Consider the following 13,554-nt stretch of genomic DNA (forward strand, 5'->3'; position numbering starts at 1 on the left):
CCCCCTCTCCGGCCCCCACCCCTGGGCGGCGGGTGGGGGCCATAAAGATAATGAGGGGGGGACCTACTGTCCTCCCGCTCTCCGGCCCCCATCCCTGGGCGGCGGGTGGGGGCCATAAAGATAATGAGGGGGGGACCTACTGTCCTCCCCCTCTCCGGCACCCAACCCTGTGCGGCAGGTGGGGGCCCTAAAAATAACAATAAGGGGGGACTTATTGTGGCCCCCACTCACCCCTGAGTGGTGGGTGGGGGCTCTAAAAATAACAATAAGGGGGGACCTATTGTCCCCCCGGCCCCCACCCCTGAGCGGTGGGTGGGGGCCCTAAAACTAACAATAAGGGGGGGACCTACTGTCCCCCCGGCCCCCACCCCTGAGCGGTGGGTGGGGGCTCTAAAATTAACAATAAGGGGGGGACCGACTGTCCCCCCCCAGGCCCCACCCCTGAGCAGTAGGTGGGGGCCCTAAAATTAACAATAAGGGGGCAACCGACTGTTTTTTCAGCCCCAAAAAAGGCCAAATAAAAAACCATAATAACCGACGCAATAAAAAAAAAAAATCGATCTTCACCCATGGAGGGCTCCGCGCAGACTGAGCTCTGCAGAGCGGGGGAAGGCTTATAAATCCTTGCCACGCCCTGCAATTAGGCTAAGAACACTCTGATTGGCTGGTTTAAGGGGGTGATGGTGAGAGGGAGAGGCGGGTGATGGTGAGAGGGAGAGGCGGGTGATAGTGAGTGGGAGAGGCGGGTGATGGTGAGTGGGAGAGGCGGGTGATGGTGAGTGGGAGATGGGGTGCTGGTGACAGGGGGTGATGGCTGCCTAAAGCGTCTGTTAAACAACAATTTGATCATTCTGGCTTCAAAAGTTTGTCTTTCGTGGGTATTTTTAAAACCCGCTTTTAGTACTTTGATTTTTAGGTCATTCATTGAGTGGTCAGGCTGGGTAAAATGATGTCCCACAGGAGTGCAGTACAATTCTTCTTTGGGGTGTTTAATGGAGTGTCTGTGTATATTCATTCTGCCATTTAATTGCTAGGTGGTTTCCTCAATGTAGCATCCTAGGTGGTATTTGGTGCATTGAATCATGTATACTACATTTCTGGATGTGCAGGAGTATGATCCTTTAATGCTGTAGGTTTTATTGTTGTGTGTGACTGTGTTGTCTGTGCATGTGTGCTAACACAGTTTGCAGCAAGGTTTTTTTGCATTGACTGGTCCCGTTTTCTTTATTCTTCCCATCAGTGGGCAGCTTCCTGTTGATTCATTTTTGTGCGAGGTTTGGTGGTTGTATGAAGGCCAAATGCTTAAGCAAAGGAGGTTCTCCCGAAAGCTTGTCATTAAAAAATTCTGTCAGTTCAATAAAAAAGGAATTACAAGATACAAATTGTATCTGTTTTACATTTACATCACTGGACTAATATGGGGTTATCCTAATGGACTAATACAGCATATCTCTCTCTAACCCCATAGCTCTAAACACCATCTTTAAATAGCAAAAAAGTGCGGGAACCTTGTAAAGGTGAAGTACCCTCCCCCTAGACAAAGGTAATACCTGTGATCAAAGACCCAGACTAAACACTGCAAACTGTAGATTGATGAGCCACATGTCGACCACAAAACTTCATTTAAGTCCCATCAGGTGACCACTAAATAGTGTTTCATGTGAATATGAATACAACTAGATACAATCCGTGCATCATTGTGTATAAGATACATTAGATAAATATTAAACAAGAAAAAAATGTGTAAGACTCATTGGACTAATAAGGCTACAATCTCTACTTGAACACTATGAAAGATACCCCATACAGCCGCCTAAAAAAGTCAATCAACAAGATGACCACAAAAGAAGTACAGCTCAACAGCTGCAAGAAAAGACAGCTGATCCTCAAAGGACTAAAAATCAAAAATCCACTTGCTAATATGCACAAATCGCAGTATGCTTAAACCCTGTGTAGGAACCACTCAAAGGAACCATCTCATGCATCAGCTCTACAACAAGAAATATAGCAAACAAAATAAACAATATCTACTCCAAAATCTACATGAGGATAATATATATATATATATATATATATATATATATATATATATATATATATATATATATATATAGCTGAACAATTAGAACATGATCTACACTATTTTTACAAAAAGCAACAACAGGAGCTTCTAAACAAGAAAAATAATAAACGCATCAGACTCCAGCAGGATTATCACAAACATTTGGCAGACAAAGAGAAATGGCAAAATAAATCTGGTATTAACATTTCAGATTATAAACTATCTGACTCAGAAGCATCATCCAAAGGATTATCATTTTTCCCTAGCACAAAACTTGATGACATTGGGCTCTACTTTGACGTTGAATAATTTTTCAGAACGGATGTGACTTAAGGAATACTTCCATAACAAAGAGAGCACTGAAACCACAATGGATTACAACAACAGGAAAAAGAACACTAATTTAACTCCAGCACCAGGACGAAATGCCAAACTGGACATTTACATTGAAAGTTTCCGTCTAAGAACAGTATCCTTGAAGTGTTTCATAATGTCTCAGTACAGGAACAAACAGTTATAAATGACTTGAAAAATAATCATGCTATCACCATCAAACCAGCAGACAAGGGAGGAGCAGTAGTGATAATGAATACTCAGGACTACATAAAAGAGGTGGACAGGCAATTGTCAAATGACAAATATTATAGAAAACTAAATGAAGACCCCACCAAGGAATATACATTGCAACGTAGGGAGCTCAGTAAATCCTTCCCTGAGAATTAGCATCTAGAACTGCAATCACTCATACCAACTAGTCCCTACATGGGCACTTTCTATATGCTTACCAAAATCCACAAAGCAGGTAATCCTGGAAGACACAATAAAACCTGTACATGAGGGGTACTGTTATACTCTGGAGACTTCACTGAACACAAATATTAGTGTTTCAAAACAGTAAAATGTATCATCAGTGTAAGTGCCATTTGTGTGTGAAAAATGCAAAAACTTTCACTGATATCATCGTTGTAATACATTTTACACTTTTGAAACACTAATATTTGTGTTCAGCGAAGTCTTCAGAGTAAATGAGTACCCCCCATGTACAGGTTTTATGGTGTCTTGGAAAGTTACACGGTTAAATATAGTGCTAGCAAATTAAATTCCCTGGACTTTTGGCCTGGGTTGTCAGGCAGGTCCCACAAATTGTAATTAATAAAATGACCTAATTATGTAAAAATATTAGATAAATACATACGAAAAAAAAATATATATAATCTCAAAATACATTTAGAACAAAATTACACATATCTATTTTAATTTTTAATTTTTTAATGTAATTACATTTATATATTGTATATAATAAAATACACTGAGACAGTCTCTCTCTCTCTCGATATATATATATATATATATATATATCTATATATATATATATATGTGTGTGTATATATATATCTATATATATATATATATATATATATATATATATATATATATGTGTGTGTATATATGATCTAAGTATATTATTTAATTGTATTTTAAACTGTTTTTAAATCTTTTATTTAGATCACATGGCCCAGGGGGACTCCTTGGGATGTCCGGTGAGTCCCCCCACTGGGTAAGCGAATGGGACGGCCGGGACGTGCTATGTCGCCCGCCAGCATTAAGTGCCAGGTCCCCAAGGACGGCATAGCACACCCGCCATCCTTAAGGGGTTAAATTATAAGAAAGGCTTTTGGGGGGATTTGTGTTTATGTTGTTGGGTATCTTGTACATACTTTGTTTCTATCTTTTATATTTTAATTCACACTAGACTTTCTAGACAGACAGTGGGACCTCGGTTTACGAATTTAATGCGTTCTCCGGGACGTTTCCTATTGCGAAAAATTTGTAAAGCGAAACACGGTTTCCTATAGGAATGCATTGAAAACCCAACTAATCCGTTCTGGAGGTCAGAAAAAAGTAAAAATGAGCTGGCATGGAAGCAACCCACAATGCAGAACACACAATAAAAGGCATGCAAATGACAAAGCTCAGCTTCCTACCTTTCCACAGCTTGAGAAATGCACCAAAAAGTCCCAAAACAACTGCAAACAATTTCCAGAATTGCTCCAATACTCTATGCAAAAGCCACTCCTACACCTACACACTCAATGCCACGTGCTACCCACAGGCTCCAGCATGCAGAGGGCAGTGCTATAAACCTCTCCGGTGCAATGCATCCTGGGGAAACTTGCTTTGTATTGCGAAAAAAAATTGTAAACCGAGGCATTATTTTCAATGGATTTTCATTTGTAAACCAAAAATTATGTTAACTAAGGTGTTTGTACACCGAGGTACCACTGTCTATTTGAATATAAAGGGTTATGCCTTAGGCCAGTGCTATTGCTGGGTAGACATAAGAAAGATAACTTTAAGTAGCTTCACCAACCATTCTTTCATCTGTATTTGCAGTCAAGGAAATGCCTGTTCTGGATGGACACCATCACGTGCAGAATAAGGTTTGTTTGAGTGCCAAGAACATTAGACTTCAAGTTCCCTCTATTAAACTGTTTCTGTTCATGCAGCCCTAGCCACACCTCCCCTGGCTGTGACCAGGGCTGGCCTTAGGGGTGTGCGAGCTGTGTGGCTGCACAGGGTGCCATGTAACAGGGGGCGCCCTGACAGCCGACACAGCTCGCACATGGCCGGTGTCAGGGGAGCTAAAGCAGGTACCCGGGTGGAGGATTAATTATTCTCCACCCGGGTCTATTAAAAAAAAAAAAAAATTGTGGGGGTGGGGCTTAACGGCCGGCGGAGGCGGGGCTTATCGCGAGGCGGAGGCGGGGCTAATACCCAAAGCCCTTGCACAGGAAGAGGGATGAAAGAAGGACTACAACCAATTGCATCCACTCCCCTTCCAGCCAAAATGGAAAGAGGTAAGTCTGTATGTCTCTGTTTGTGTGTGTGTCTGTGTGACTGTCTGCCTGTGTGTCTGCATGCCTATGTGTGTCAATGTCTGTGGGACTGTCTGCGTGTGTGTCTGACAATGTCTGTGTGACTGTCTGACTGTGTCTGCATGCCTGTGTGTGTGTGTGTGTGTGACTTTCTGCCTGCCTTTATGTGTGACTGTCTGTGTGACTACCTGCCTTTGTGTGTGACTGTCTGATTGCCTGTGTGTGTGTGATTGTCTGCCTGCCTTTGTGTGACTGTCTGCCTGCCTGTGTGTATGTGACTGCCTGCCTGTGTGTCTGCATGCCTGTGTGTGTGTGTGACAATGTCTGTGTGACTGTCTGCCTGTGTGTCTGCATGCCTGTGTGTGTGTGTGTGACTTTCTGCCTGCCTTTATATGTGACTGCCTGTGTGACTACCTGCCTTTGTGTGTGACTGTCTGATTGCCTGTGTGTGATTGTCTGCCTGCCTGCCTGTGTGTATGTGACTGCCTGCCTGTGTGTCTGCATGCCTGTGTGTGTGTGGGAGACTGTCTGTCTGTGTGACTGACTGCCTGCCTGTGTGACTGTCTGCCCGCCTGCCTGCCTGTCTGCCCGCCTGCCTGCCTGTCTGCCCGCCTGCCTGCCTGTGTGTGATGGTCTTGACTGCTTGTGTGTGACTGTTTTCCTGTTTGTGTGACTGACTGCCTGTGTGTGTGACTGTCTGCCTGTGTGTGTGACTGCCTCCCTGCATGTGTGACTGTCTGCTGTGTGTAACTGTTCGTGATTGTGTGCCTGTAACTGTGTGTGACTGTTTGCCTTTAACTGTGTGTTTGGCTCTGTGACTGTCTGCCTGTAACTGAGCATGTGTGACTGTCTGCCTGTAACTGAGCGTGTCTGACTGTCTGCTTTTAACTGTTTGTGTGACTGTCTGCCTGTGTGTGTGACTGTATACAGGAAACATGGTGGGGAGAGGGGGTGGGGGGGATGGGGCGCCGTGAAGTTTTGTCGCACAGGGCGCCTAATGGACTAAGGCCGGCCCTGGCTGTGACTAACACTCTGCATGAAAAACCAAAATGTGTTGTAGTGGAGGTGATTTCACTTTCAAACAGGTTTATCTTGCTTTAAAAGATTTGATGTCATTGTCTGAAACTTGAATTTTAGAGCAGGAGATAAGAAATTCTAAATTAAACATAATTTTCAATAAAGGAAGTCTAAGATGTGACAAAATCCACTTCACAACTGTTTTTTGGAGGGGCCTGTTTGTCAGCCACAGAGAGAGGAGACAACAAGGACAAGTTATTGAGATTGGAGACGGTTGTTCTCTCTCTCCAGCGGCAGTGTGTATTACAGGGAGAGGAGCATATCACTCTCTCTCCCCAGCGGCCGCTTACCTTACAGGGAGAGGAAACAACCGGTCCCTCTCCCCAGCTACATAGAGGAGACACTGTCCCCGAGGGTGCAGATGGGACCGCGGTCTCTGCACCAGAGCTACAGGGATGCTGGACGATCGGTCCAGAGCCCCAATTCACCACACCTGAATACCAGGAGGGAGGGGGTTAGCGATTTCTCCCCTCCACAGTCAACTCCCAACCAGGTACTGGGGTCAGTGAATGAGACTGAAAACCCCACTGGTCCCCTTCCAGCAGAAGAGCTGGCATCAGGGCAGAGTGCTGTGGATCCCTGCCCTAACGTTCCCCTTGTTACATGGCAGGACTGTGTACCCGTTCCCCCAGCAGAAGCACTGGCACCAGGGCAGAGAGTAGTTGGCCTCTGCCCACCAAGTACCTACAGCTCCATGCCTGGGAGTGCAATGGAGACCAGAAGGACCAGATGCCCACTTGATCACTGGGGACATATAGGACTGAGATGGGCTACAGGCGTCACCAGGTCCAGTACTTGCTTGTTGTGGGTGGGTTGCTCGACTAAATCAGGCACCAACCGACAGAAGGACAGGTACCTGGTTAGTCTCCCCCGGAAAGGGAAGGTGTGTGATGAAATCCACTTCGCCACTGGTTTTTGGAGCATCCTACCCTGGGACTATGGGCCCTGTGACAACCCATGTTCAAAAGTACTGTTTCTGCCCCTTGGACTTTTAACTGGAACAGATTCAAACATGTGGCGGCGGCCATCTTAAATTGTCCAGCAGTGTTTTGTCATCGAGTGTATGGAACTGTTCTGGGCATGGGAACATGTGCATGGTGGGGTCAAAAACAAGACTTCCAGGAAATTCCTGAACCGATCTGGGTGATTTTTGGATATGTTGTTCACCCCGATCGTGGCTATCCGGGTATGTGACTGGGGATATGTTGTATTTTGGGGTACTTTTGGGGGTTTGTAAAAATGTATGTTTTTTTTTTTTTCTGTTTAGAGTTAATTGAGTTTGCCCATTGTCTTTGTTAATTGTATCACGGGCAGAGGGAAGGGATTGTATACTGTAAGTGTCGGACATTGTTGTATTGTTATGATTAGTTTGTGTCCTTTGTGTTCCTGTGTTCAATCAGATCAAGGGTGTGTGCCCCTGGCCTGAAGAATTGTGTATAAGCAAACCTATACCAATAAAGCCTCAGACCTGTTCTACCCTTCTTGAAGTTTTGGCTCATGTTTGGGGGATTAGAGAACTCCACTCTGGGGATTGCTATAATCACTATACTCCCCAGAGTAAATTCACTAGCTCTTGTAAGAGCTGTTCTTGTTCCTGGTTCCTGCTCTCTGGATTTAGGAGAGGTCTACCTACTGGAAGCTGGACTCTGGTCTTGGGTCCAGAGTGGGTGGAAGACGGCGAGACCCCAACCAAGCTGCAGCAGTTCGTGGGGTCTGCGGTGGTTATGGTGTCTAGTGCAGTGCTGATAGTTCTTGGCAAGCACTAGGAGCATCGTTTGACGGAAGTACCCAGTCGGGGTGGCAGGCGGTCCATCACATAAGCATTACACTTTACATTAAGTGTTTAGGAAGGTTTTGTGGGTCACATGCAGGGATGTGTGACTAGGACTGCTTAAACAAAGTGATTTAAATGTCAGAGAATTGAGCATTGAGACACTGGGGTATGACCTACACACAAAAACTGCTTCATTAAGCTAAAGTTGTTTTGGTGACACTGGTGTCCCTTTTAGCAGTGAACTGGAGCATCAAGCTGACTGATGGGGTGGTGCATTCAAGAAAGGTCAAACAATAAAAATTGGTTGTTTGTCAACTCCCTTACAAAGGAATGCAGATGGGTAATCCTTCAACTACAGTGAGCAGTTAGTTATTGTGTTGCTTATTTGCTTAACCTATTAGAAAAGCAGAAGAATAACCAGAGTGATATAGTACTTGTAGTTGAATCCATTAAAGTTTATTTGCCAAGAGCCAGATTTTGTTGTGATGGACAAAATTCAGTGAAAATGATTGCATTCCAAACTGACAATTCTTGTATCTATTAATACAAAATGTGATATCACCTGACACCAGTGAAATTAAATAATATTACTTAGCTTATAGGACACAGCCTCCTAAGGTTACCTTACAGATGGTAACCTCTCTTCTTGCCGTTTGACCTATAAAGCAAATAATAACATGGTGCAATATTGTCTAATAATCACATAATGCAAATTATCAGTTCCACTCACAGGTAAACTTGATTTAAACGCCTTAAGGGTGCCACCCTCAATAGTAGTAGGGGGCTCGAGTTCTTTCCTCGGATTCCTCTCCAGACTGGTCCCTTTTAAAACAAATAAATAAATCACAGCCTAACAACCCACCCCCAAAGTTTTCTTTATATAATGGATGGGTTGTTTTATGCATTTATACAGGGAGTGCAGAATTATTAGGCAAGTTGTATTTTTGAGGATTAATTTTATTATTGAACAACCACCATGTTCTCAATGAACCCAAAAAACTCATTAATATCAAAGCTGAATATTTTTGGAAGTAGTTTTTAGTTTGTTTTTAGTTATAGCTATTTTAGGGGGATATCTGTGTGTGCAGGTGACTATTACTGTGCATAATTATTAGGCAACTTAACAAAAAACAAATATATACCCATTTCAATTATTTATTTTTACCAGTGAAACCAATATAACATCTCAACATTCACAAATATACATTTCTGACATTCAAAAACAAAACAAAAACAAATCAGTGACCAATATAGCCACCTTTCTTTGCAAGGACACTCAAAAGCCTGCCATCCATGGATTCTGTCAGTGTTTTGATCTGTTCACCATCAACATTGCGTGCAGCAGCAACCACAGCCTCCCAGACACTGTTCAGAGAGGTGTACTGTTTTCCCTCCTTGTAAATTTCACATTTGATGATGGACCACAGGTTCTCAATGGGGTTCAGATCAGGTGAACAAGGAGGCCATGTCATTAGATTTTCTTCTTTTATACCCTTTCTTGCCAGCCACGCTGTGGAGTACTTGGACGCGTGTGATGGAGCATTGTCCTGCATGAAAATCATGTTTTTCTTGAAGGATGCAGACTTCTTCCTGTACCACTGCTTGAAGAAGGTGTCTTCCAGAAACTGGGAGTTGAGCTTGACTCCATCCTCAACCCGAAAAGGCCCCACAAGCTCATCTTTGATGATACCAGCCCAAACCAGTACTCCACCTCCACCTTGCTGGCGTCTGAGTCGGACTGGAGCTCTCTGCCCTTTACCAATCCATCCATCTGGCCCATCAAGACTCACTCTCATTTCATCAGTCCATAAAACCTTAGAAAAATCAGTCTTGAGATATTTCTTGGCCCAGTCTTGACGTTTCAGCTTGTGTGTCTTGTTCAGTGGTGGTCGTCTTTCAGCCTTTCTTACCTTGGCCATGAGTATTGCACACCTTGTGCTTTTGGGCACTCCAGTGATGTTGCAGCTCTGAAATATGGCCAAACTGGTGGCAAGTGGCATCTTGGCAGCTGCACGCTTGACTTTTCTCAGTTCATGGGCAGTTATTTTGCGCCTTGGTTTCTCCACACGCTTCTTGCGACCCTGTTGACTATTTTGAATGAAACGCTTGATTGTTCGATGATCACGCTTCAGAAGCTTTGCAATTTTAAGAGTGCTGCATCCCTCTGCAAGATATCTCACTATTTTTGACTTGTCTGAGCCTGTCAAGTCCTTCTTTTGACCCATTTTGCCAAAGGAAAGGAAGTTGCCTAATAATTATGCACACCTGATATAGGGTGTTGATGTCATTAGACCACACCCCTTCTCATTACAGAGATGCACATCACCTAATATGCTTAATTGGTAGTAGGCTTTCGAGCCTATACAGCTTGGAGTAAGACAACATGCATAAAGAGGATGATGTGGTCAAAATACTCTGGCTAATCGTTTTTGGTACTAAAATGACCAGTCCAGAGAGGAGTCCGAGGGAAGAACTCGAGCCCCCTACTACTATCGAGGGTGGCACCCTTAAGGCATTTAAATCAAGTTTACCTGTGAGTGGAACTGATAATTTGCATTATGTTGTTATTATTAGACAATATTGCACCATGTCATTATTTGTTTTATTATATTATTATTTTATTAGTAGCCTTCGGTGGACAGTTTAGTGTCCCACCCAAGATTATTATATTAGTATCCCTCACCTGCCACCCATGACTGGAGGGCTGGGGTAACAGCACCACTAATTGTTATTGTTTGCTATCACTGCCAGCGGGTACAGTTTTAATATTAAAACCTGGGTCTTGATTTTAAGCACCAGGACCTGGATTTTAGTTAACTTAGTCTGGTTATCAGCCTTCTTCCAGTTTACAGTCTGACTGAAATCCAGACCAAATTCAGGCTCAATCAAAGCCAGCTCTGCAAAATCCAGTCATTGCTAACTAAATTGCTTTGCCCTACTGAGTACTTTAGTAAATAGACCACATAGTTATTTTCTGCATTCTACTTTTTCACCATGAGGAAGTTTAGAGAAACTGTGGATATTAACATACCGAGCTAAAGCTTTATCTAGTTTTTTTTTAGTGGATACTGAGAATTATGGCCAATAACTCAGAGAGATGAGACTGATTAAATCTACAAAAATCTACAAAACAGAAATGTGCTTTACACATTTATTGAATTCCTATCACTTACCTGCTTCCGCAGTGTTCTACAGATTCCAGTTCATGTTCACTTAATGTCTTAATGGTCAGGTGTGGATTTGAGGTTGATGATGAGGTGGAACATTTTTGCAGATTAATCTGACCAGTCATTCTCCATGAAAATTTTCAAATGATGAAGGCTTCTAGATAGGTGTAGAATAAATGGCATGTTAATTTATAAATGGTGCACACCAACATAAGAGTACATTTTACATAATAAAAACATGAACATGAGTGAAAAAAGCTGTATATAGCAAAACAACTCATGAATCTTAAATTTTGTGAGATATTTACCATATATATGTAAAAGCATTATAGGCACCATAAACACTGCAGCTTACTGTAGTATGGTACTAAGAAACTGTGAGTGTTGTCACCCAGATTTCTGCCAAACTATGTTGAAGCAGTTTGACAAAAGAAAGGGTTATTTTTGAAACCTGCATACTTCTGTGTTTCCAGTATAATTCGGTCTAGCCTTGGATGGCAATGATGGGCAGAGTGCTGGACAGTTAACCCAGTGCTTCTTATTATTCAACGTATCTCCAGTGTTATGAGGCAAATAACTGCCAGGAAAACCTGTGTATTTGCACACTGGATACAACCAATTGTTGCAGGGAGATTATAGTGACATTTCAGTTTGTGGAATATTATATTAAAAATACTAAATAATATTTATATTTATCCCTCTCTCTCCCTCTCTCCCTTGCGCTCTCTCTCCCTCTCTCTCACCTTCTCTCCTCCTCATTCCCCCTCTCTCCAAGAGTGCTGGTCATCTCCTCTATTGGGGTATACATATTCAATTTTTTCTACCTCTGTGAACTGGTCTTGGAACATAGCCTTAAGCTGTGGAAAATGTGATTTGCCAGTGTAGATTATGGTGTTGTCTACGTACATGTGTACACTTTGCATATATTAAGCAATTGTGTATTCTGGTTTAGTGCTGCCCTAGGCATGACAAAACTTGGACCCCACACCTTACTGTCAAGGCTGCACCTCTTCCTGTTTAAGACCAACACGCACTTTGACTGACAGACACACACTGACACCGCCAGTGACAGAAACACACTCAGAGATACACATACACGGACATAAACACACACTCACAGATTTAAAACACACATCCTCATAGATTTGATACACTGACAGACACACACAATCACTCAGAAACTCACATACAGACACACTCACTAACAGACACACGCTGACAATTTGTATCGATTGAGAAAGCCCAGGGATTTGGAAAAACGCCTCTCATTGAGAGCAGCCTTTTGGGAAATTTTTTTAATGTTTGAGTATTGTTTGTTTATATATGTTTAAATAAATTCGTATTTTAGTCCTACTTCGGCTTCCTCCCCTTCTGCTTCATAAAAGAAGGGTAGTGCCCTGTTTACAGGCACTTAAGCGATTGTAACCAGAGCCAGGTTCCATAGGCTCTGAGAAAGGTGAGCAGCAAATTGCACTTTATAGTTTAAGCACCTTCTATCAGAATGTACTTCACCATAGAAGTTTTTATCTTTATTTCTTTATCCTCTGAGGACATAAAGGGTTGAGTGTCACCAGACGGCACAGAAGCTGTTGTGATTTGAGCCTGATCCTTTCAGATGCTCTTATCAATGTGAGTTTACATCTCATATCCTATGTTATATTGCACGTATAACAAAATTGTTCAACACTAAAATAACTGTTTAGTAGATAAGTGAGTGCGCTGGATTTTCATTTATTTTGCACGTATAAAACACGGAATTACGCTATGTTGTGTTTCCTTTTCTCTCCCACAACTGTTTGCTTAATATACAACGTCTCATTTGGAGTAAGTGTATACTATTCTCCTACTTCTACTCACTTTATTTAGTGCGCTCCACTTGAATATACGGTAAAGGTGCAAATCAAACCTTGACGTATATTTTCTTTTATATATGTTAATAGTGGATAAGAGAGATTCCCACGAGAGTGAAGTTGCTGTCACTTTCTCTCTCTCTCTCTCTTTCTCTCTCTCATCACTAAAGCGCACTATACACGGCTTTAATTGGTATTTGCTGACAGACAGACACACACACACACTCACTCACAGAATGACACACATTCACTCACCAGACATACACTAACAGACACAAACTTACAGATATATACTGACACACACACTCACTTACAGACATACACTGGCATACACAAACACATTCACTGAATGACACACACTCACTAACAGACATTCACTGACACTTACAGACTCAGTCACAAACATTGCCTCACGCACTCACAAATTGGTATGTATTCATTTAAATCCACCCAGACTCCCTATCTTTGGGAGAGCTGGAGTGGATTCTTTCCCTGGGGTCCAGTGGGGCTGCTGGGCTGACTGCTGCTGACTCCTGGGCTATCTCCTGGACTGCCTCCTGTGCTGTCAGGATGGATGGTCGGCCGGTAACTGCAAGCGGCGAGGGAGCTGTAATCTTCCTGTACAACTCACTTGCATGCCGTTGAGTTGTCCTGGGAGCCGGAATGACGTCATATTCTGGCTCCGGCATCACCTGTGGGCGTGCGAGGAAGCTGAGCAGCAAGAGCTCAGAGGATGGTACCCCATGAA

General features: G+C 42.9%; 1 protein-coding gene across 1 annotated transcript in view; it reads right to left on the reverse strand.

Annotated features, from left to right (window-relative positions):
• Window positions 1-13,554, reverse strand: part of LOC134573678 (cyclic nucleotide-gated olfactory channel-like) — a 216,892-nt gene that overhangs the window by 81,636 nt on the left and 121,702 nt on the right. Inside the window, exon 2 of the mRNA XM_063433459.1 lies at window positions 10,963-11,110. Within this exon, the coding sequence (XP_063289529.1) occupies window positions 10,963-11,081 (119 nt within the window). The 5' untranslated portion in view covers window positions 11,082-11,110. The remainder of the gene's footprint in view (window positions 1-10,962; window positions 11,111-13,554) is intronic.

The sequence above is a fragment of the Pelobates fuscus genome, chromosome 9, assembly GCF_036172605.1.
Source record: "Pelobates fuscus isolate aPelFus1 chromosome 9, aPelFus1.pri, whole genome shotgun sequence".
NCBI classification, from domain to species: domain Eukaryota; kingdom Metazoa; phylum Chordata; class Amphibia; order Anura; family Pelobatidae; genus Pelobates; species Pelobates fuscus.